The sequence below is a fragment of the Neoarius graeffei genome, chromosome 3 (assembly GCF_027579695.1).
Source record: "Neoarius graeffei isolate fNeoGra1 chromosome 3, fNeoGra1.pri, whole genome shotgun sequence".
Classification (NCBI taxonomy): domain Eukaryota; kingdom Metazoa; phylum Chordata; class Actinopteri; order Siluriformes; family Ariidae; genus Neoarius; species Neoarius graeffei.
Genome location: NC_083571.1, coordinates 31,403,359 through 31,428,212, shown reverse-complemented (window position 1 = coordinate 31,428,212; position 24,854 = coordinate 31,403,359). Strand labels below are relative to the sequence as shown.

The window sequence follows — 24,854 nt, the reverse complement described above, 5'->3', positions numbered from 1 at the left end:
AGAACTACACACAGACTAAACACTCAGACAATATAAACAGTGTAAACACTAGATAAGAACTACACACAGACTAAACACTCAAACAGACAATATAAACACTAGATAGGAACTAGACACAGACTAAACACTCAGACAATATAAACAGTATAAACACTCTAGATAGGAACTACACAGACTAAACACTCAGACAATATAAACAGTATAAACACTCTAGATAGGAACTACACAGACTAAACACTCAGACAATATAAACAGTATAAACACTCTAGATAGGAACTACACAGACTAAACACTCAGACAATATAAACAGTATAAACACTCTAGATAGGAACTACACAGACTAAACACTCAGACAATATAAACAGTATAAACACTCTAGATAGGAACTACACAGACTAAACACTCAGACAATATAAACAGTATAAACACTCTAGATAGGAACTACACAGACTAAACACTCAGACAATATAAACAGTGTAAACACTAGATAAGAACTACACACAGACTAAACACTCAGACAATATAAACAGTGTAAACACTAGTTAAGAACTACACACAGACTAAACACTCAGACAATATAAACAGTATAACACTCTAGATAGGAACTAGACATAGACTAAACACTCTAGATAGGAACTAGACACAGACTAAACACTCAGACAATATAAACAGTATAAACACTCTAGATAGGAACTACACAGACTAAACACTCAGACAATATAAACAGTATAAACACTCTAGATAGGAACTACACAGACTAAACACTCAGACAATATAAACAGTATAAACACTCTAGATAGGAACTACACAGACTAAACACTCAGACAATATAAACAGTATAAACACTCTAGATAGGAACTACACAGACTAAACACTCAGACAATATAAACAGTATAAACACTCTAGATAGGAACTACACAGACTAAACACTCAGACAATATAAACAGTGTAAACACTAGATAAGAACTACACACAGACTAAACACTCAGACAATATAAACAGTGTAAACACTAGTTAAGAACTACACACAGACTAAACACTCAGACAATATAAACAGTATAACACTCTAGATAGGAACTAGACATAGACTAAACACTCTAGATAGGAACTAGACACAGACTAAACACTCAGACAATATAAACAGTATAAACACTCTAGATAGGAACTACACAGACTAAACACTCAGACAATATAAACAGTATAAACACTCTAGATAGGAACTACACAGACTAAACACTCAGACAATATAAACAGTATAAACACTCTAGATAGGAACTACACAGACTAAACACTCAGACAATATAAACAGTGTAAACACTAGATAAGAACTACACACAGACTAAACACTCAGACAATATAAACAGTGTAAACACTAGTTAAGAACTACACACAGACTAAACACTCAGACAATATAAACAGTATAACACTCTAGATAGGAACTAGACATAGACTAAACACTCTAGATAGGAACTAGACACAGACTAAACACTCAGACAATATAAACAGTATAAACACTCTAGATAGGAACTACACAGACTAAACACTCAGACAATATAAACAGTATAAACACTCTAGATAGGAACTACACAGACTAAACACTCAGACAATATAAACAGTATAAACACTCTAGATAGGAACTACACAGACTAAACACTCAGACAATATAAACAGTGTAAACACTAGATAAGAACTACACACAGACTAAACACTCAGACAATATAAACAGTGTAAACACTAGTTAAGAACTACACACAGACTAAACACTCAGACAATATAAACAGTATAAACACTCTAGATAGGAACTACACAGACTAAACACTCAGACAATATAAACAGTATAAACACTCTAGATAGGAACTACACAGACTAAACACTCAGACAATATAAACAGTGTAAACACTAGATAAGAACTACACACAGACTAAACACTCAGACAATATAAACAGTGTAAACACTAGTTAAGAACTACACACAGACTAAACACTCAGACAATATAAACAGTATAACACTCTAGATAGGAACTAGACATAGACTAAACACTCTAGATAGGAACTAGACACAGACTAAACACTCAGACAATATAAACAGTATAAACACTCTAGATAGGAACTACACAGACTAAACACTCAGACAATATAAACAGTATAAACACTCTAGATAGGAACTACACAGACTAAACACTCAGACAATATAAACAGTATAAACACTCTAGATAGGAACTACACAGACTAAACACTCAGACAATATAAACAGTGTAAACACTAGATAAGAACTACACACAGACTAAACACTCAGACAATATAAACAGTGTAAACACTAGTTAAGAACTACACACAGACTAAACACTCAGACAATATAAACAGTATAACACTCTAGATAGGAACTAGACATAGACTAAACACTCTAGATAGGAACTAGACACAGACTAAACACTCAGACAATATAAACAGTATAAACACTCTAGATAGGAACTACACAGACTAAACACTCAGACAATATAAACAGTATAAACACTCTAGATAGGAACTACACAGACTAAACACTCAGACAATATAAACAGTATAAACACTCTAGATAGGAACTACACAGACTAAACACTCAGACAATATAAACAGTATAAACACTCTAGATAGGAACTACACAGACTAAACACTCAGACAATATAAACAGTGTAAACACTAGATAAGAACTACACACAGACTAAACACTCAGACAATATAAACAGTGTAAACACTAGTTAAGAACTACACACAGACTAAACACTCAGACAATATAAACAGTATAACACTCTAGATAGGAACTAGACATAGACTAAACACTCTAGATAGGAACTAGACACAGACTAAACACTCAGACAATATAAACAGTATAAACACTCTAGATAGGAACTACACAGACTAAACACTCAGACAATATAAACAGTATAAACACTCTAGATAGGAACTACACAGACTAAACACTCAGACAATATAAACAGTATAAACACTCTAGATAGGAACTACACAGACTAAACACTCAGACAATATAAACAGTATAAACACTCTAGATAGGAACTACACAGACTAAACACTCAGACAATATAAACAGTGTAAACACTAGATAAGAACTACACACAGACTAAACACTCAGACAATATAAACAGTGTAAACACTAGTTAAGAACTACACACAGACTAAACACTCAGACAATATAAACAGTATAACACTCTAGATAGGAACTAGACATAGACTAAACACTCTAGATAGGAACTAGACACAGACTAAACACTCAGACAATATAAACAGTATAAACACTCTAGATAGGAACTACACAGACTAAACACTCAGACAATATAAACAGTATAAACACTCTAGATAGGAACTACACAGACTAAACACTCAGACAATATAAACAGTATAAACACTCTAGATAGGAACTACACAGACTAAACACTCAGACAATATAAACAGTATAAACACTCTAGATAGGAACTACACAGACTAAACACTCAGACAATATAAACAGTATAAACACTCTAGATAGGAACTACACAGACTAAACACTCAGACAATATAAACAGTGTAAACACTAGATAAGAACTACACACAGACTAAACACTCAGACAATATAAACAGTGTAAACACTAGTTAAGAACTACACACAGACTAAACACTCAGACAATATAAACAGTATAACACTCTAGATAGGAACTAGACAGACTAAACACTCTAGATAGGAACTACACAGACTAAACACTCAGACAATATAAACAGTATAAACACTCTAGATAGGAACTACACAGACTAAACACTCAGACAATATAAACAGTATAAACACTCTAGATAGGAACTACACAGACTAAACACTCAGACAATATAAACAGTATAAACACTCTAGATAGGAACTACACAGACTAAACACTCAGACAATATAAACAGTATAAACACTCTAGATAGGAACTACACAGACTAAACACTCAGACAATATAAACAGTGTAAACACTAGATAAGAACTACACACAGACTAAACACTCAGACAATATAAACAGTGTAAACACTAGTTAAGAACTACACACAGACTAAACACTCAGACAATATAAACAGTATAAACACTCTAGATAGGAACTACACAGACTAAACACTCAGACAATATAAACAGTATAAACACTCTAGATAGGAACTACACAGACTAAACACTCAGACAATATAAACAGTATAAACACTCTAGATAGGAACTACACAGACTAAACACTCAGACAATATAAACAGTATAAACACTCTAGATAGGAACTACACAGACTAAACACTCAGACAATATAAACAGTGTAAACACTAGATAAGAACTACACACAGACTAAACACTCAGACAATATAAACAGTGTAAACACTAGTTAAGAACTACACACAGACTAAACACTCAGACAATATAAACAGTATAACACTCTAGATAGGAACTAGACATAGACTAAACACTCTAGATAGGAACTAGACGTAGACTAAACACTCATATATATATATATATATATATCATCATATCATATCATATCATTATCTCTAGCCGCTTTATCCTTCTACAGGGTCGCAGGCAAGCTGGAGCCTATCCCAGCTGACTACGGGCGAAAGGCGGGGTACACCCTGGACAAGTCGCCAGGTCATCACAGGGCTGACATATAGACACAGACAACCATTCACACTCACATTCACACCTACGGTCAATTTAGAGTCACCAGTTAACCTAACCTGCATGTCTTTGGACTGTGGGGGAAACCGGAGCACCCGGAGGAAACCCACGCGGACACGGGGAGAACATGCAAACTCCACACAGAAAGGCCCTCGCCGGGCACGGGGCTCGAACCCGGACCTTCTTGCTGTGAGGCGACAGTGCTAACCACTACACCACCGTGCCGCCCATATATATATATATATATATATATATATATATATATATATACACACACACACACATATATAAATTGGTTCAAATAACCAAACAGTCAAGGGCACTTGAGGTATAGCAGGTAAACATGAAATAAGCAGAATAAACAAACTAGCAGCTGTTAAGATGAGGTAGTGCGGAATAGTGCAAATGAGTGAGGTAAAGTGAGATGTGCGGTCCCTGAGTTCAGTGTGTTAATGAACGATGAGATGTATGTATATGTGTGTGTGTGTGTGTGTGTGTTGGGGGGGGGGGAACTGTGAGGATGACATGTCAGATGCTGAAGGGGGGGCAGGGGGGTGTGCGAGCAGAATCTGTGGCAGGGGGCAGGAGGGGCAGAGGGGGGAGGGAGTTGAGCCTCCTGACCACCTGGTGCAAGAAACTGTCCTTGAGCCTGCTGGTTTTGGCCCGGAGACTCCGCAGTCTCCTCCCCGACGGCAGCAGGCTGAAGAGGCTGTGAGATGGGTGGGTGGGGTCACCTGCAATCCTGATGGCCCTGCGGGTGAGGCGGGAGTTATAAATATCCATTAGAGAAGGGAGAGAGACACCAATGATCCTCTCATTGGTGGATCCGATGAGAAAAGTCGCAATCTCCTGCCTCATCCTCAGCATATAAACTCCATCTGAGGTCATCCGCGGTTGTGTAAAGTGTCATGACGCGTCATTCTTTAGCTATACTGTACATGCACGATCTCATCTGATCAGTCAATCAGACCGCTTGCTGTAGTGGTTTTGAAACGTAAGTAGATTGTACATATTATTAAATGCTGCCCAAACACCATCCATCACATACACTTTACATTTTAATCAGCTTATAATTGGTTTCAAACAATTACAAATGTCATTCGATGTCACACAGAGGAAGAGGGAACAATAAGGAGAGTCTAACGAGGTTTAATGATTACCGTTAAAGCCTGAAAGCAGTAACTGTCGCACCTCACAAACCTGTATTAGCTGTTATGTTGCCGCTGACAGACCCAGGTTAATTATACATTTAAAAAAAAAAAAACACACACATTGAAGGAAATGAGACCGAGGGCTTTTAAAGTGTCTGCGTCTGTCTTTTTAAACAGACAGCATCAAGTCTTTCGACTTTCTCCCCTTGGCTTGTGTTAGCCTTGGCAGATGATGAGCGAAGACCCGTAGGAATGTTTCAGAATGCGCTGACTCAATCAGTTCAAGGACGAGAATTAATGTGCATTGATGTTTTGGCTGAACTTCTCTCGAAGGCATTAAAACGCTGACACTTGAGGCAATGAAAGGGAATCCGTGAACGCTAATGAGAGATCCATTTATATCAAGGGTCGTCAGCTGGATTCAGATCCGCCTGATCGACTTTCTCCTTTTATCGGCTTCCTTCAATAAACTTCACACATCACTTGCATTCAAGATTCTGAAGCTTGCAGCCAGAAAAGCGTACCAAAGATATCTTCTACGTCTACTGGACGTACAGTCCGGTATGCAGAGCTTCTGAGGTTGAGACGACCATATAAGGCAATCTCAGTAAAGGCGTAAAAGGAATCGATAGGTTTTGTTTAGGACAGAATTCCAACCTGATGAGAAAATGAAAGCCTGAGATGATAATCTAGAACAAGACGCGCTCTACAATGAACAAATGAAATACAGCACGTTACCAGAACAGAGCAAAATCGTCTTATTAGCCGTGTACAAGACTCCAGCTGGACGGGATGTGGATTTGTTTGTATTTATTATCGGCCCAGGATACATCAAGGACAGTCAGCGAGTCGTCGAGTTGCTAGGAGTCGTGTAGTGTTTGACAAAAAGCAGGAAAGATGCAAAAACATTAGTTGGATGTAATTTAAAACCTTTAGCGTCTTGTAAAGGACTGTGAATTATTACAGTGCTGTATTCTTCGGGAAAATACTGACTGTTCTTATATTCCGGGGAGGATATGAGCCTTGCACTGTAAAGGATACTTAAACTGACCCTTTGTTTTCAGCCAAACCAGCTTAGCGTGAGCGAGGATTAATGATGTGAAAAATGAAGGAGCAGCAGCAGGCGACAGCGTCTGTTTGGCAAGCGGTGTGAATTCAAAAGTTGTACTGTATTATTTCTTATCAGGTTTATTGCATATTTTGTAAAATAATATCCGTACGTTTCACGTGACAAGGGCGGCACGGTGGTGTAGTGGTTAGCGCTGTCGCCTCACAGCAAGAAGGTCCGGGTTCGAGCCCCGTGGCCGGCGAGGGCCTTTCTGTGTGGAGTTTGCATGTTCTCCCCGTGTCCGCGTGGGTTTCCTCCGGGTGCTCCGGTTTCCCCCACAGTCCAAAGACATGCAGGTTAGGTTAACTGGTGACTCTAAATTGAGCGTAGGTGTGAATGTGAGTGTGAATGGGTGTCTGTGTCTATGTGTCAGCCCTGTGATGACCTGGCGACTTGTCCAGGGTGTACCCCGCCTTTCGCCCGTAGTCAGCTGGGATAGGCTGCAGCTTGCCTGCGACCCTGTAGAAGGATAAAGCGGCTACAGATAATGGATGGATGGATTTTTGTGGCTACTGCTTCATAGAGCCGGAGCCACTATGTCATCGTGTTGTAAGAATGAGTGTAACAATAGTGAAACTTCGTAACCAATCAGCGCTTATCCTGATCAAGTTCGATTACCCGTTCGACTTCTTGATAAACTTCAGAACCAGAAACAAAATAAGAGAAACCTTGTTATAACTTCGCAGTATCAGAAGATAATCGGCAGATAAAAAGATAAACGAAATTCACCTCGTGGTTCACCAAGGCTACTGATTCAATCTCAAGTAAGTGGTGTTTATTTGAAAACGTACCTTCTGATTACCACAGCTTTTGTTTGGTCCTTCTGAAAGGGCAAATAAAAGGTTTTGTAAGTTTTTTGAGCTTTTGGGCAGATATTTACGCCAAGAACTCCAGCCATTCAAAAAACAAATTGGTGAAAGCAGCGAACCCAACGTTGGAATCTTTTGAACGATCCGCTCGGTTTGCAATTACAAAAGTCCCATGTGGGAATAAATCAGCTCCTTTGTGAAAACTAAGAGTAGAAGTTAAAAGTGGTCAAACGTCTGCCATTGGCTTTCATTTTTTTTATTTTTGTCTTTACACTACACTTGTGAAACAAAATGTACTCATCTCATCTCATTATCTGTAGCCGCTTTATCCTTCTACAGGGTCGGAGGCAAGCTGGAGCCTATCCCAGCTGACTACAGGCGAAAGGCGGGGTACACCCTGGACAAGTCGCCAGGTCATCACAGGGCTGACACATAGACACAGACAACCATTCACACTCACATTCACACCTACGCTCAATTTAGAGTCACCAGTTAACCTAACCTGCATGCCTTTGGACTGTGGGGGAAACCGGAGCACCCGGAGGAAACCCACACGGACAGAACATGCAAACTCCACACAGAAAGGCCCTCGCCGGCCACGGGGCTCGAACCCAGGACCTTCTTGCTGTGAGGCGACAGCACTAACCACTACACCACCGTGCCGCCCACAAAATGTGCTCATTAGTACTAAATAAAGGTGGAGGATATCCTGTGAGTCTGACGATGGCACTGAATGTGTGGTGTTCTACATTGTGGAGAGAGATTGTAAAGACAGCATTGCAGCATACAAAGGTCAGATTGTTCATGATTAGAATAATATTCCTGTCGCATTAACGCTAAACGCCACTGGCTTTCACAAAGGAACTGTTCTCTATCTGTGCAATGACGGCTCCAGCTGGTAGCATGCTAACAGGTGTGATTAATAATATTAAATAATGCCGCTCGGTAGTTACTACAAAGCCTGATGAAACTCAACAGTTGAATCAAAGGCATTTTTTCCCCCTCAGAGAGCCTGTTCAAACTGCATTGTTATGCAAATGTCCTGAAATCAGTCACTTTGAATAATTAACGAGGAGAAGGAAGTGACTCATCAGAGTAAACACAAAAGATTCACATATGCAAATCAGGTTCAGGTCTGTTTATCTGCGGATAAATATTGCTGTAGAGTTTTAAGCAATAAAACACTCCCAGCTGTAGGAACTTAATTATCCGCTTAGAGTTACATTTAATTCCCGAATGAATCAAAGCTGTATGCTGGGTATTGTGGTGACGCTCATGGTAAAATCACTGTTACTGCTCAAACACATCTGATGTTTACGTCCCTTTTCTTCTCAGCGCTGATGAGAGGTTTGACGCCACCTTTCACACCAACGTGCTGGTGAACTCCTCAGGAGCCTGTCAGTATATCCCACCAGGTAAAACTCCCCGACTCTCCACTGCCTTCTTGCTCTTCGGGTCCGTTAGCCACCTTGTTACTGGGTGATACACAGTATTGTGTGCTTGTCTCATATTCCATGTCTTTTTTTTTTTTTTTGCAAGACATTTTCGCAAGACTAGTGCTAGTATTGAGAAATTAGGCCATCCTTAAAAAAAATCCGTTTCCTGTCCACCGGGTGAGCAAAAAAAATTTTCAGTCGGGAGGGAGGGATTTTTTTTTATTTTTATGGATGGATAAGAAATCGCAATGCTGTGTTTGCTTTTTCTTTCAGTACTTTTTTTTATTACAAAAGCAGACACATTTAATAAAATGACAGTTTAATCAACTGAAACTTGTACAAAAGCTTTAAGTTAGCATTTTAAATGCTGACTGCAACATTTGCAAAACTTTTACAAAGGTACTTAAAATGTCCGACACGCGGACTTTTTGTCGTTCTAAGGCCAAGTTTACATTAGACCGTATCTGTCTCGTTTTCTTCGCGGATGCACTGTCCGTTTACATTAAACCGCCTGGAAACGCCGGGAAACGGGAATCCGCCAGCGTCCACGTATTCAATCCAGATCGTGTCAGCTCCGGTGCTGTGTAAACATTGAGATACGCGGATACGCTGTGCTGAGCTCTAGCTGGCGTCGTCATTGGACAACGTCACTGTGACATCCACCTTCCTGATTCGCTGGCGTTGGTCATGTGACGCGACTGCTGAAAAACGCCGCGGACTTCCGCCTTGTATCACCTTTCATTAAAGAGTATAAAAGTATGAAAATACTGCAAATACTGATGCAAATACTGCCCATTGTGTAGTTATGATTGTCTTTAGGCTTGCCATCCTTCCACTTGCAAGTGGTAAGTGATATGCGCTGGGATCACACACACAGTGGCTCAGTCCCGAATCACTGCTCGTGCGCTTCACTCGCACGCTCTGTGAGCTGCGCAGGGCCGGAGTGCGCACCCTCCAGAGGGCACTCGCTGTTCAGGGCGGAGTGATTTGGAGCGCAGGATGCCTGCGGAGCCGAGCGTATCCGTGTATTGGTGTTGCTGTGTGCACGCTAATCGTGTATTGGTGTTGCTGTGTGCACGCTAATCGTTTTAAAAACGTTAATCTGATGATCCGCTGATACAGTCTAATGTAAACGTGGGCTAAATCGAGCGTTAGGCCTAGTTCGGATGAAATTACACTATTAAAATGATCACTGAATGATTTGTTTTTCTGAATCTTTACTATTTTGTTGTTCGCTAGAATACCATTTTGCGATTTCACACTTAAGCAAATGTTTGAAAACTCCGGATCTGCTTCCTTCATGGTGGCTGCTATTTTTTTGTACCGCACGGCGCATGCGCAGAGCTGATTCAGTTCTATATTCTGCGCAGAATGCAGGGCTTTCCACAAGCGCCGGCTGCCGGCCATACAGCCGACTACACAATTAAATCCAGCCGGCTACTTTAATGACTATTATTTTTGTAGCCCACAGGCTCTAAATATTAATTTTCGATTTTAATAAAATTAAATGTTTATCTAACGGACTGACAATAATGTCAAACTGAACCGCACTCATTTAAGTTGTGATTCACGCTGTTTGTACCGATAATAACCACAAATTCCCCGCAGACTTCGTTGATCAAGGGAGAGTAACTCATCCGCGGCCCCGACATGCGGTGTGTGTATGCGCACTTGGCGGAGGCAGTAGTGTGTCGGAGGGAACAGAAGCAGAGAGAACACTTATTTTGTCTCCGGTAAACCAGTCTTCTCTCGTTCAATTACGTGCTGGCATCAAAAGACACCGTTGGTTGTAAATGAACCCAAACTGAGTGGTTGGAGTGTATTTGCATACACAAATGGAGAAATGTTGGCTGAGTGTGTAATTGTGTAGCCCCACTGCAGACCGTTGTCGTTGTTAATTCATAGCATGCTCAGCTGCGTGAATGTGTCATGCACCGAAAATAAGAGAGTTACAAGCCAGGAACGCCTCATGATGCAATACGCAAGAAAAGAAAGAAGATTTACTGCCATTTTACTTTGTATTTGAGTAACATGAATAAATGAATGGTCTGTGGAAAATGCATTTAATCCTGGGAACTGCATGCACAGGAGTTTATTTTGTGTTTACCCCCCCCGGCTGGCTACTTATTTGTCATGGCTGGCTAGTATGAGCCTTAGTGGAAAGCCCTGGGAATGCGTAAATGTCAAGTTCGATTTTAGATTTACAAACCCGAAAAAAAACGTCGAAAAACCGGCGTTAAAAAAAAAATTTCAACCGCACAAACGGCACTCACCCGGCCAGTGGACCGGAAACGGAACATTTTTTAATAATGGCCTTAGTTTGCATAATTACAAAGTGCTACATACAGTGCCTTGTAAAAGTATTCATCCCCCTAAATAAGACCTGATCCAACCAGTTCACTTCATAAGTCACATAATTAGTTGATTAAGATCCACCTGTGTGCAATCAAAGTGTCACATGATCTGTCACATGATGTCTGTATAAATCACCCTGTTCTGGAAGGACCCTGACTCTGCAACACTACTAAGCAAGCAACATGAAAACCAAGGAGCCTCCAAACAGGTCAGAGACAAAGTTGTGGAGAAGTATAGATCGGGGTTGGGTTATAAAAAACATCCCAAACTTTGAATAATCCCATGAAGCACCATTAAATCCATTATAGCAAAATGGAAAGAATATGTCACCACTACAAACCTGACAAGAGAAGGCCGCCCACCAAAACTCACAGACCAGGCAAGGAGGGCATTAATCAGAGATGCAACAAAGACACCAAGGATAACACTGAAGGAGCTGCAAAGATCCACAGCGGAGATGGGAGTATCTGTCCATAGGACCACTTTAAGCCGTACACTCCACAGAGTGGGGCTTTATGGAAGAGTGGCCAGAAAAAGTCATTGCTTAACAAAACACATTCGGAGTTTGTCCAACAGCATGTGGCAGACTCCCCAAACACATGGAAGAAGATTCTCTGGTCAGATGAGACTAAAATTGAACTTTTTGGCCATCATGGGAAACGCCATGTGTGGCGCAAACCCAACACCCTGAGAACACCATCCCTACAGTGAAGCATGGTGGTGGCAGCATCATGCTGTGGGGATGCTTTTCATCTGCAGGGACAGGAAAGCTGGTCGGGACTGAAGGAAAGATGGATGGCACTAAATACAGGGCAATTCTGGAGGAAAACCTGTTTGAGTTGGCCAGAGGTTTGAGACTGGGACGAAGTAGAGCCCTGCACTCCCGCGGGAGTCCCGCGGGACCCGCCGCAAAGCAGTGCGGCGCGGGACAAATTTTGAAAGCTCATTGCGGGCGCGGGCGGGACCGGAAGTGCACATATGCGCGGGCGGGAGCGGGAGTGCACATATGCGCGGGCGGGAGCCGTGATAAGCTGCAGTCCCGCTAACTAAAAATGTGTTTGAAATAAAATGTATAAATTATTAATTTATGTCTATCATATATAATTTGTGCTGGATATTTTATTTGGCATTAATAAAAACATTTTAAGATGCCTAAATTTGCAGAGAGAGTCAGATTACCAGATGAATGGCATCTTAAATTTGCCATCGATCACCCTAACAGGAAATCCTTTGATCACTCTAATGACTCGCAGTTTACACCCAGTTAGCAAGAGAACCATGAGTGAAGTGATTTACTGCTCGAGTTAGTCTACAACTTTAGTCAGAGAGACAGGTTACACAGTGACGGTAGGCTTGACTCAATGCTATCCCAGAAATCCTTCCTGTAATATGCAAATTTGGCCGCCTCTGATTGGACAGCCAAATTTGCATATTACAGGAAGGATTTCTGGGATAGCATTGAGTCAAGCCTACCGTCACTGTGTAACATGTCTCTCTGACTAAAGTTGTAGACTAACTCAAGCAGTAAATCAATTCACTTCTCTTACTAGCTCTGCTTTGCAATAAAAAAAAACACACCATTGCTACAAAGCAACCCCATTCACAATGGTTTCTCATATGATAAAAATGTGTGATTCGCGATTAAATATTTTAATTGCTTGACAGCACTAATTATTGTTATTAGAGACAGTACATGCTAAATTCCGAAACAAGGTAAATAATAACAACATAAGCTGTAGATATTTATGCTGAAAACCACTGAAAGTAGGGGGCGAGGCACCATCACGCTGTGTCAAGACAAGAACTTTCCTGAGAAATAACACGAACGTCTGCATCATGCGGGATTTGCGGGCGGGAGCGGGACAAAATATGGCAGGCGCGGGCGGGAGCGGGACTGAAAATCATAATTTTTTTGTGGGCGGGAGCGGGACTGAAAATCATAATTCTTTGCGGGCGCGGACGGGAGTGGGACTGCACAATGCGGGCGCGGGCGGGAGCGGGACTGAAAAATCCGACCCGCGCAGACCTCTAGGACGAAGATTCACGTTCCAGCAGGACAATGACCCTAAACATACTGCTAAAGCTGTGCTGGGGTGGTTTAAAAGGAAACATTTAAATATCTTGGAATGGCCTAGTCAAAGCCCAGACCTCAATCCAATTGAGAATCTGTGGCATAACTTGAAGATTGCTGAACACCAACGCAACCCATCTAACTTGAAGGAGTTGGAGCAGTTTTGCCTTGAGGAACGGGCAACAATCCCAGTGGCTAGATGTGCTAAGCTAATAGAGACAGACCCCAAGAGACTTGCAGCTGTAAATGCAGCAAAAGGTGGCTCTACAAAGTATTGACTTTGAGGGTGTGAATACCTATGCACACTCCAGATTTCTGTTTTTTTCATCTTAATTATTGTTTGTGTCACAATAAAACAACAATTTTCACCTTTAAAGCTGTAGGCATATTGTGTAAATCAAATGGTGCTAACCCTCCAATGATCCATTTTAATTCCAGCTTGTAATGCGACAAAACAGGACAAACACCAAGGGGGATGAAAACTTTTGCAAGACACTGTAGCTAAAAGTGCAGAATTACGTATTAATGGGCGTGGCTGTACGTCACATAGCCAAGGCTGCAGCGTTAAAATGGACACAGACAGCAATGAGCCTTCGCTCATTGCTTTTATTTGAAAAGTCACTATGATGTTGTGTTTGCGCATCGTGTGTGAGGCAGGTATTCTGAAGAGCACGTGTTACATTGACGTGCGCTGGTTCCCGTTCGACGTGCAGAAATGTAAACTGAAGTTCGGCTCCTGGACCTACAGCGGCTGGCTGCTGGACCTGCAGATGCAGGTTGTGGACACTTCCACATACATCCCTAACGGAGAGTGGGACCTCGTAGGTGAGAGACAACACACACACACACCACTCTGTCCTACTCATGTTCCATTAACCTCCCTCTTTCATTCTCTTTTTTCTTAGTCTTTCTACCTCTGTCTCACATACTGTCACTTTTTCTCTCGCTCACTCTTTTCCTGCTTGCTTATTGTTTCTCTTCCTCTCTGATGGTTTCTTTTCCTCTCTCTCATTCTCTACCTCTCCTTTTCTTTCTGTACATCACTCCTAGCTCCTTGTCGGTCTCTGTACTTCACGCTGTCTCATGTTTACCTCTCTGGCTTTCTTTACCTTCCTCGCTACTGTGCTGTCTTCTCCTCTCATTCTCTTTTCTCATCCTCGCTCTCTCTTCAGTCTGAATAGAGCTCCTGAGGCAGCTAAGAGGACACGATAAAGATTGTGTTGTTTAGAAGATTATTACTGATCTCACACCAGGCCAAGGTAAACATTTGGTGGTTTAAATCCTGCATAATAAAAACAACACGTTCGAAGGACCTTGAGGATACTGACGATCCAGAACACAGCTTTCATCTCATCCCTACATCTCTCTCTCTCTCTCTACTTATCTCTCTTTTATCTTCTGTCACTCACGCCGTTACTCACGGACTGTCAGATTTCCCTGCTGTCTTTTTCTAAAAGAAGAATATTGTTCATCTTGCTGCATCTAAATAACACCCACTTCTCTCCCTCTCCCTAACCCGGAATTACACGGATATTATCGAAAGCTCGTTAACTCATGTAACATGTTTCTCTCCTTCCATTAAAGGAAGCTGTGTTCCTCAAAATGTTCAGAGAAATGAGTTCTTTTCTTAAAAACTGTTTTTTGTCATCGTCCCCCCACACACACACACACACACTTACCTTCTGTTGCATGCTGTTTCGAAACTCCCACGTCTTTCTGAACAAGCAGGAAAACCCAAAGGAAGGAAAGCGAGGGAGGGAAATGTGGCATGTTGTGCTAATTGAGCATCAGATCTGAGCTCTAGGGGAAATCATTTAGAGTTGAGTGCAAAAGTTTGCATGTCCCTGGGTTACTGGGTGAAAAAGAAACGTGCTTCAGTTTTACAGTTTATCAACAAAACAAAACTGTGCTCGTTTAACAGAACTTTCCAACTGAGACGCCGGAGACGGAGATGAAAAGAAATCAAAAAGAAAGTGATTAGCGAGACTGCTACCAACAGTGAAAAGTATCTTTTGGAAATTTGGTGTTGAGGGGGCGGGGGGGGAGAGACACAGGACACAGAACATCATGAGCAAAAATTGGAAGAAGAATTACTGGGAATAAACGGCAGCCTGTGAAAATAGACTAAGCGTTTGGGTGCATCAGTTGCCCCCTAAAAATGAAAAGTTCCTCCGATCATGATGCATTTTTGTTTTTATGTTCCTTTTGGTAAGAAAACCCACTGGGTGAAATATTTTGACAAAATTCAAAAGTTTAATGGTGGCACCAGGAGCTCAAAGTTATGGAAAAAGCTGCTATTTTATGACTTTTATGACATTTCGATCACTTTTCATGAAACATTATGGCACCTTATAGAGTATACCAAATATCTTAGATACACATTTTTAGTACATATTCTAAATATATTATCAAGCACAGTTTGAGTTTTAGCTGTTCATCGAATCATTGTTCAACTACTTTTAAACAATACAAATGTATTATGAATCACATTAACGCTTCTCAATCCCTTGCAAAGGTTCTTAACATGATCTCTGGCTCACAAGAAATCAATAAATGGAGTCCAACATTGTGATTCAAACCTTACGCGAAAACATAAAATAAGCGTTTTTTTGGCAAAAAATGAACCTCATGGTGCCACCATTAGACTTTGGAATATGGTCAAAAAATTTTACAGGATGTCTTTATTGGTGAAAAGGAACACCCAAACAAAAATGCATCAGATTTTATGAAAGTGAGGGCAACTGATGCACCCTACTAAGCGTGGAACAAAAAAGTGGTCTAAAAGTTCACATTTATATTATTTAACTTGCAGTAAATGTTATTAAACTGAAGGGTGTGCAAACGTTTGCAATTACAATAATGGCATTTCTCTTATCCAGAGCAACATACAACATACCCAGAGCAGCCTGGGGGTTCAGTGCCTTGCTCAAGGACACTTCAGTCCTTCCTGCTGGTCCAGGGAAGAGAACCGGCAACCTTTTGGTCCCAAAGCTGCTTCTCTAACCATTAAGCCATGGCTTCCCCGTGGGGGAATAACTAATTTTATTTTAATTCTCACAAAACAGCAAGCTTCAAGGTTCTGATGCGTCCAAGTAAAATGTATAGCAAATGGAGGGAGTCCTGGAAACATCTTACATCAACTACATCAATGAGATACAGGGGGGAAAAAATTATTACGTATTAAAATGAAGAAGAAAATATTCTTTCCAGAAAGACAAGTCTGTTTTTGACGTATTATCTCGTTATTTCCACTTAATATTTTATTTACACACCACAATCCATCAGTAAGAGGAAGTGCTTGAATATTAACGTAGAATTCTTATTCCGTGTGCTGTTTCTCAGATAGTCAGTAATCCGGACGTCGCTCTTCGTAGAACTCATTTGACGCTTTTCCACATAATTAAATAATATTGTCTGGCGTTGAGTGGTATATCAGATATATTCCATTCAGCTAGCATGATACTGAACGAGTCGAAGACGAGTAGCTGAATGGAATATATCTGATATTCTACAAAAAACACAGCCAATATTATTATTATTATTATTATTACACATACACATTCAATGGAACAATTATAGGTTTTACAAAAAGTTAAGAACAGGGGGGACCTTGCCAATATTGAATGCTGATTCTGATCGATGTTCTGTCAATCCAGCATACATGTACAAAGTCAAAGTTCTAATAAGAAAAATGGTTCAAGTCCGAAAAGCCTGAACAACAACAACCCAACTTGTATACAAGCTATATACAGGTAAACAGTTGAAGTTCAAAATTACTCTAGGTCGTAGTTAATTGTTCCATTGCAGTTGTTCAAAACAAAAGGGCTTTGCTGAGTGAAGTCCTCTTGTAAAAGTCTCCGTCACTTTTCCTCACCTCCAAGTAGAAATCTGACAATTTCCGCTATTGCTCTCTTTTCCAGTTTTTCAATGTCTGTTGGTATGTTTTTCTCTTGTAAATATGCGTGAAGAATATCCAGTGAAGTTTCGGTAGCCTTACGGGTGTTCAGCGTGTCTGTCTGTCCGTTTAAATCTTCCGCTTTTAATGAAGCAAACCTCGCGGCCATGTTTGTGTACAAACTGTCAGTCACTTGCTAGCATGCAAGTTTTACATCTCCGGCACGTCTCTTTTCCGGTTTTTCGATGTCCGTTGGTATGTTTTTCTCTTGCAAGTATGCGTGAAGAATATGTGTCAGATAACGGAATCCAGGGACACATGTCCGCCCAGGGGCATTTTGAGTTGTTGACAGATTCAGAAAGTACAGTTTCTAAGCTTTCCAGTGATGCCTTCCATGTGGAGATCTGACAATATTTGAAGAATATGTGGCCTTTTGAAAGTGTATACTTCTTAAAACAGAAAAGGGAGAAAATCGCCCTCAAAGTTTTCCATCTCAGCTACTCTGGGTGTAGGGCGGGCACATAATGGTGCTCATTTGCATGACATTAAGGAAAGCCCTACCCCCTACTAGCTAGCACGATACTACTTTCATGTAAACAAAGATCATCACGTCAATTTTCCTTCCATGCAAAGTATGCCCAACACAATTATGAAGTACAAAAATAAGTCCTAAAGTATACTTTAACGTTTTGTGGTTGAAAAGTTACTCACACCGTAAGAAAGAAAGAGAGCACGATGATGACACAACTAACACAATGCTAGTTTCATGTAAAGCCTCGGTCACAACCGGCCGTACCGTGCTCCTACGGCCGGTCTACATGCAAAAAACGCAAGAAACGCACGGAGGGCGCGCATGAAACGCACGACAGCGCGTGTGTGACGTGCTGATTTTCGAGCCGTAGACCGGCCGCAGAGGTTCGTTGTCATGTCAAACAAGCTCTATGGGCGCTTACGTTTTTTTCAGGTTGCAAGACAAACTTACGGCCAAAAAATCGTACGTCCGGTTGTGACCTAGGCTTAACCAAACCACAACACTCTCCGTTACATGCAAAAATAACCACACAGCTTTAGATTAATAAACTTACCCCATCAGAAAGAGAAACGGCGCCTTGCACACACCAATGCCTCCGATGGAAAGTAGTCCTAGAACGGTCCGTGTATCATCCGATCATTCAAGTATTCCATTCAATCTGGAAAACGAGGTTGCGTTTTTTTTGCTAGAAATGGTTATCTCCGATGTAAATACCATGTATCTGTTTGCTTCGCGGTGTTTCAGCTCCTCTGCGCTTTGTTTAGCTTCCTCATTCCGTAGTGAAATCACACGCCTGTATGCAGCTTAAGTAGCCACGAGCTCAGCTCATATCATACAGCTGATTCGCGAAAAAAAAAACAAAAGACTTAAATCATCATGTGAATGGCCCATATGGTAATTTACCCACACTCCCCAGCAGGCTACAGTCCTGACAAAAACGAGACAATTTGCAACAAAAAATGTATGCTTTTCCAACAAAACAATCTATTATCTGAAATACTGATTGCATTCTTCAAGATCTCAACTTGCACATGATGGAAAAAAACAAAAATCACAAATTTCGAAAAAAAAAATGCTTCTTTTGCGATTATCTCGGATTCGTTTTGGCCAACATGTGTCCCTGGATTCGGTGAGGGGTCACATACAGTATATAATGAAGTTTTGGTAGCCTTTCAGGTGTTCAGCGTGTCTTCAGTTTCGGTTTATTTATTTAGTGCTTAAACCTACTACCATATTAGCTTCGTCTTCTCTGTCTGTCCCTGCCGACAAAGAAATGATTGTGCACATGTGCAGCAGAAAAGTTTTGTCATTGGATCTTCGCTTGAGCAACGTCGTGTTGCCTTGACAGCGTGCAATATTGTAACAATGTTGCACGCTCGTTCTCCATTGGGGAGAGTGGCGTGATACACGGCGGATAAGCGATATGGTAACAATATTGCATGCCGTCAGTAAACCCACTAGAAGGGAATAGAACACGTTTTTATTCCATGGAAAAAGTGGCCCGTATGTATAATAATAACTGATAATTCACTTAAACACATTGAAAAACGCTCAAAGTTCAGATTCCTTACATATAAATGAATGGAATTCTGTATTTTTTATACTGCTCGTAATAATAATGATGCCGTATCTCTGTCAGCACCATTGGACCACCTAAAGAGTTTGTTATACTGCAGTTGGCACATAAACGGCAAAAAATCTTTTTAGTCTTGTTGAATAACGTGACATGATACTTCAACTTGTGCGTCTGTGACGAAGAATAAAATAAAGGGTTTTAGTGGCTTTGGGCCAACATCATATATTACAGCACTAAAATATAAAGATGCTGATGATCCGGAAATAGCTACAGCGCAGGTGCCATTTTTAATGGATCTTAGTGATCAGAGAAATCCTCAAATATACACAAGTTATGGTTGATTCTGATTTTTACAGCTGCTCTGTGCACTCACTCTCTCTCTCTTTCTCCCCATACTCTCTAACAGATGGGATTGTAATGCTAACTACTCATATCCTGGCACTTCGTCACAAGTCAGAACTTGAGCAATTATTTCAGAGATGGAAAATTCCAAAAAATAAGTTTCAGAGCTGCCAAAATTTATGCATGTTGTTTAGGAGCTCTGTAAAAGATACACACATGAATCTGGAATGATTAAGAGTTGACCGCGCATTACTGCGGGGTTTTTTCCGTTTATTAATGCGAAATAAAGACTCGGCGCATGTCCAAATGAACTAGAATTACAGTGCCTTGCAAAAGTATTCATATCCCTTGAACTTTTTCACATTTTCCACCTTACAACCACGAACTTAAAAGTTTTGATTGAGATTTTATGTGATAGACCAACACAGAGTAGCACATAATTGTGAAGTGAAACGAAAATGATAAACGGTCTTCAAAATTTTAAACAAATAAAAATCTGAAAAATGTGGTGTGCGTTAGTATTCAGCCCCCCTGCGTCAATACTTTGTCGAGCCACCTTTTGCTGCAATTACAGCTGCGGTATGTCTCTACCAGCTTTGCACATCTAGACACTGAAATTTTTGCCCATTCTTCTTTGCAAAATAGCTCAAGCTCAGCCAGATTGGATGGAGAGCGTCTGGGAACAGCAATTTTCAAGTCTTGCCACAGATGCTCAATGGGATTTAGGTCTGGACTTTGACTGGGCCATTCTAACACATGAATATTCTTTGATCTAAACCATTCCATTGTAGCTCTGGCTGTATGTTTAGGGTCATTGTCTTGCTGGAAGGTGAATCTCCTTCCCAGTCTCAAGTCTTTTGCAGCCTCCAACAGGTTTTCTTCCAGGATTGCCCTGTATTTAGCTCCATCCATCAACTCTGACCAGCTTCCCTGTCCCTGCTGAAGAAAAGCATCCCCATAGCATGATGCTGCCACCACCATGTTTCACAGTGGGGATGGTGTGTGCAGGGTGATGAGCAGTGTTAGTTTTCCGCCACACGTAGCGCTTTGCATTTAGGCCAAAAAGTTCAACTTTGGTCTCATCTGACCAAAGCACCTTCTTCCACATGTTTGCTGTGTCCCCTACATTTCTTATGCCTGTCTTTCAACAATGGCTTTCTCCTTGCCACTCTTCCAAAAAGGCCAGATTTGTGGAGTGTACGACTTATAGTTGTCCTGTGCACAGATTCTCCCACCTGAGCTGTGGATTCCTGCAGCTCCTCCAGAGTGATCATGGGCCTCTTGGCTGCTTCTCTGACCAGTGCTCTCCTTGCTCGCTCTGTCAGTTTAGGTGGACGGCCATGTCTTGGTAGGTTTGCAGTTGTGCCATACTTTTTCCATTTTTGAATGATGGATTGAACAGTGCTTCTTGAGATGTTCAGAGCTTGGGATATTTTTTTATAACCTAACCCTGCTTTAAACTTCTCCAGAACTTTATCCCTGACCTGTCTGGTGAGTTCTTTGGTCTTCATGATGCAGTTTGTTCTTCAGTGTTCTCTAACAAACCACTGAGGCCTTTACAGAACAAGTGTATTTATGCTGAGAGTAAATTACACACAGTAGGACTCTATTAACTAATTAGATGACTTCTGAAGGCAATTGATTGCACTGGATTGTATTTAGAGGTATCAGAGTACAGGGGGCTGAATACTAATGCACACCACATTTTTCAGATTTTTATTTGTTTAAAATTTTGAAGACCATTTATCATTTTCGTTTCACTTCATGATTATGTGCTACTCTGTGTTGGTCTATCACATTAAATCTCAATAAAAAACTTTTAAGTTCGTGGTTGTAAGGTGGAAAAATGTGAAAAAGTTCAAGGGGTATGAATACTTTTTCAAGGCACTGTAACTACGGATATAGTTAACACCTTGATTTAGTTTGTGTCGGCTCATTCTCTCATCGGAATTAAACATTTATTAAACATACTTCTGTAGATTCAGTAGCTTCTTATTTATTTACTTAATTATTTATTTAGCTTGCACACTCGTATCATCAAGCACAGCTTTACTGCTGCTTTTAAAACCAGTTTGTATTTTAATTGAATTTATTGCTTCAACCAAGTGGCGAAAATAGGCTGGTGCTTGACTGGTTACACTTAGAACATACTATATACAAAACTCCCAAAACATTTTAACAGCAATTAGGATGTGAAATTCTAGTCTGACCACTTAGGTGAAGTGAAAACATTCTCCAAATAATAAAACCTTCAGAGAAAAGTAACACTGGCTGAGGTTAGTATGTTATACCAAGTTTGACCACAAGGGGGAACTCGTGTGAATAAAAACGATTAGCTAGTTATGCTTCGGTCACAACTGGCCGTACGTGCTCCTACTGCCGGTCTACGTGCAAGAAACGCACGGAGGGCGCGCGTGTGACGTGCTGATTTTCGAGCCGTAGACCGGCCGCAGAGGTTCTTTGTCATGTCAAACAAACTCTACGGGCGCTTACGTTTTTTTCAGGTTGCAAGACAAACTTACGGCCAACGTGCGTCTTTCTCCACGAACAAAAAAAACCGCAGCGATTTGGGAAACGCCAAAAATCGCACGGCCAAAAAATCGTACGTCCGGTTGTGACCTAGGCTTTATGCTGCATTCGACGTGATTTGTGAGTGGGAACTTAGAACTCTTTTGTTCATTTTTAATGTTATAGTCAGCCATGTTGATTTGATGTCATGTTGATTTTTCGTTAGTTTTCAGAATTTGGAAACTGAATTACGAGTTTCAGTTAAATGGAGCACAAGATTCCATTGAGATTGTTGATCTGATTGTTTCTGACTCGTGCTCATCTTTTGACATACAAGTGGTTTTGGGGGTTTTTTTCTCCTTAAAGCTACACCAGATATTCTGAAATTAAAATTCCACTCATATCGAAGACTCGGAGCAGGTCTGAATGTATAATCAAGCACAAAAGCAGGAGGGAACGTTCCTAAATGAGTTTCGTTGGATAAATGCACTACTGAAATAGGCTTTGCATTTTTAATTTTGAATTTCGGAAGTGAAGCACACGGAAACAGATGAATTTTACATAAGGGTGTAATTAGAGCGCGTCAACATGACTGTATATGCAGATCAGTATCATGCTTTCCTTTTCTTTTCTTTATCTGTCTTTCACAAACACACACTCGACTCAAGTACAATAATTAGTCTGAAACTTGAGGTGCAATCAGTTCAAAAGTTTCAAACCTGCACTGAGAAGAAAATGCACCGTGTGTGTCTTGTGAGAACCTCAGGAGTCAGATGCATGAGCTAAGTGTGAGTTTGGATGTAAAACAGGGTGTAAACTTGACCCTAAGCTGTATGCGGACACTTAGTGGTCTGTAGGTAACGTATTTCACCATCAGCAGGCAGGAAGTCATTGATATGTTGAAGTGCATTATAGCTGTAAGTTTCCTGAAACGTTTTTTTTTTTTTTTTTTGTCTTAACCTCAAAACAGAAAGAAAGCGAGTGAGGGAACAGTGAGAGTGAGGCAGGTGAGGAACAACTGTTTATAGCTGGTACAGTTGTGGTCAGAAGTTTACATACAGTGACCTGAATGCCATCTTGGATATGAATGTCATGGCAATATTTGGACTTTCAGTAATTTCTTTGAACTGTTCTTTTTCTGTGGCAGAATGATTGTACAGCAAACAGCTTTAATTTAAAAACAACACTAGAATTTGGTGCACAAGTTTTAATTTTCTTTGGGTTTTCTGAAATCAGCACAGGGTCAAAAATATACATACAGCACACCTAATATTTGGGTAAAGATTCACCTTGACCAAACATTTTTGTTTACCATGAACAAGCTTCTGGCAGAATTCTGGTTGGATATTTCACGACTCTTCATGGTAGAATTGGTAGAGTTCAATTACATTTTTTTTTTTCTTGGCATGGACTCGACTTATAAGCAGGCTCCATATAGTTTCAATAGGGTTGAAGTCAGGACTTGTTTTAAGCTTAATGTTGGCCTGCTTTCTCCTCCACAACCAGCTCTGATGTGTGTTTGGGTTCTCTGTCCTGTTGTTTGTTTTGTTTGTTTACCTTTATTGCCATTTAAGCATCTATGGCTATTTCATGGCCAATACAGGTAATAAATATCACATAAAATTAAAACCAATAATAAAATAAATAAATAAATAAATAAATACATCAAATACGTTTGTACACATCAATGCACTTCAAAAAGTTTAAAACCTTTAACGGTGAAACCTTATTAAAAATATCTAGCATTGTGCTTTCTTTAAAAAACTTCTGCCTTTGTATTCTAAAAGCAGGGCAAGACAAAATGTGCTTAATTGATAAGAGATCACCACAAAGATCGCAAAGTGGAGGTTCACCTCCAGTTAACAGAAAACCATGTGTTAGTCTAGAGTGTCCAATTCTACCCCTTGTGTAGACAACTTGGTCATGTCTACATGAAAAAGATTGAATAGTCACTTGTTTCACATTAGTGCATATTTCTTTCAGCTTGTTGCCAGCACAGTTAGTCCAATCAGCTTGCCATTTGTCCTCTGTCCTGTTGTAACTCCCAAGTCGTGCTCAAGTTTCTGATGCTTTATGTTGAAGAATTCTGAGGTAGTCCTCCTTCTTCATTATTCCATCCACTTTGTGCAATGAACCAGTTCCACTGGCAGCAAAACAGCCCCAGAGCATGATGATCCTACCACCACCACCAGCTAGTACAGTGTCCCTCTGTACATGGTGGTCATTGTGGCCAAACAACTCAATCTTTGTCTCATCTGACCATGCAGCTTTCCTCCAGAAGGCTTTTTCTTTGTCCGTGTGGTCAGCTTCAAACTTTAAGCTTGAAGGTGTCAATTTTGGAGCAGGGGGTTATTTCTTGGATAGCAGCCTCTTAGTCCATGGTGATCTGAACTGTAGACAGCGATCCATCAG

The 24,854-nt window shown here is 40.6% G+C and overlaps 1 protein-coding gene across 2 annotated transcripts in view; it reads left to right on the top strand.

Moving 5' to 3' along the window:
- The window catches only part of chrna8 (cholinergic receptor, nicotinic, alpha 8), a 226,142-nt gene that overhangs the window by 183,897 nt on the left and 17,391 nt on the right, over positions 1-24,854 (top strand). For both annotated transcript variants that reach the window (XM_060916665.1, XM_060916666.1), the window contains exons 5-6: positions 9,063-9,142; positions 14,247-14,414. In XM_060916665.1, coding sequence (XP_060772648.1) covers positions 9,063-9,142; positions 14,247-14,414 — 248 coding nt within the window. The remainder of the gene's footprint in view (positions 1-9,062; positions 9,143-14,246; positions 14,415-24,854) is intronic.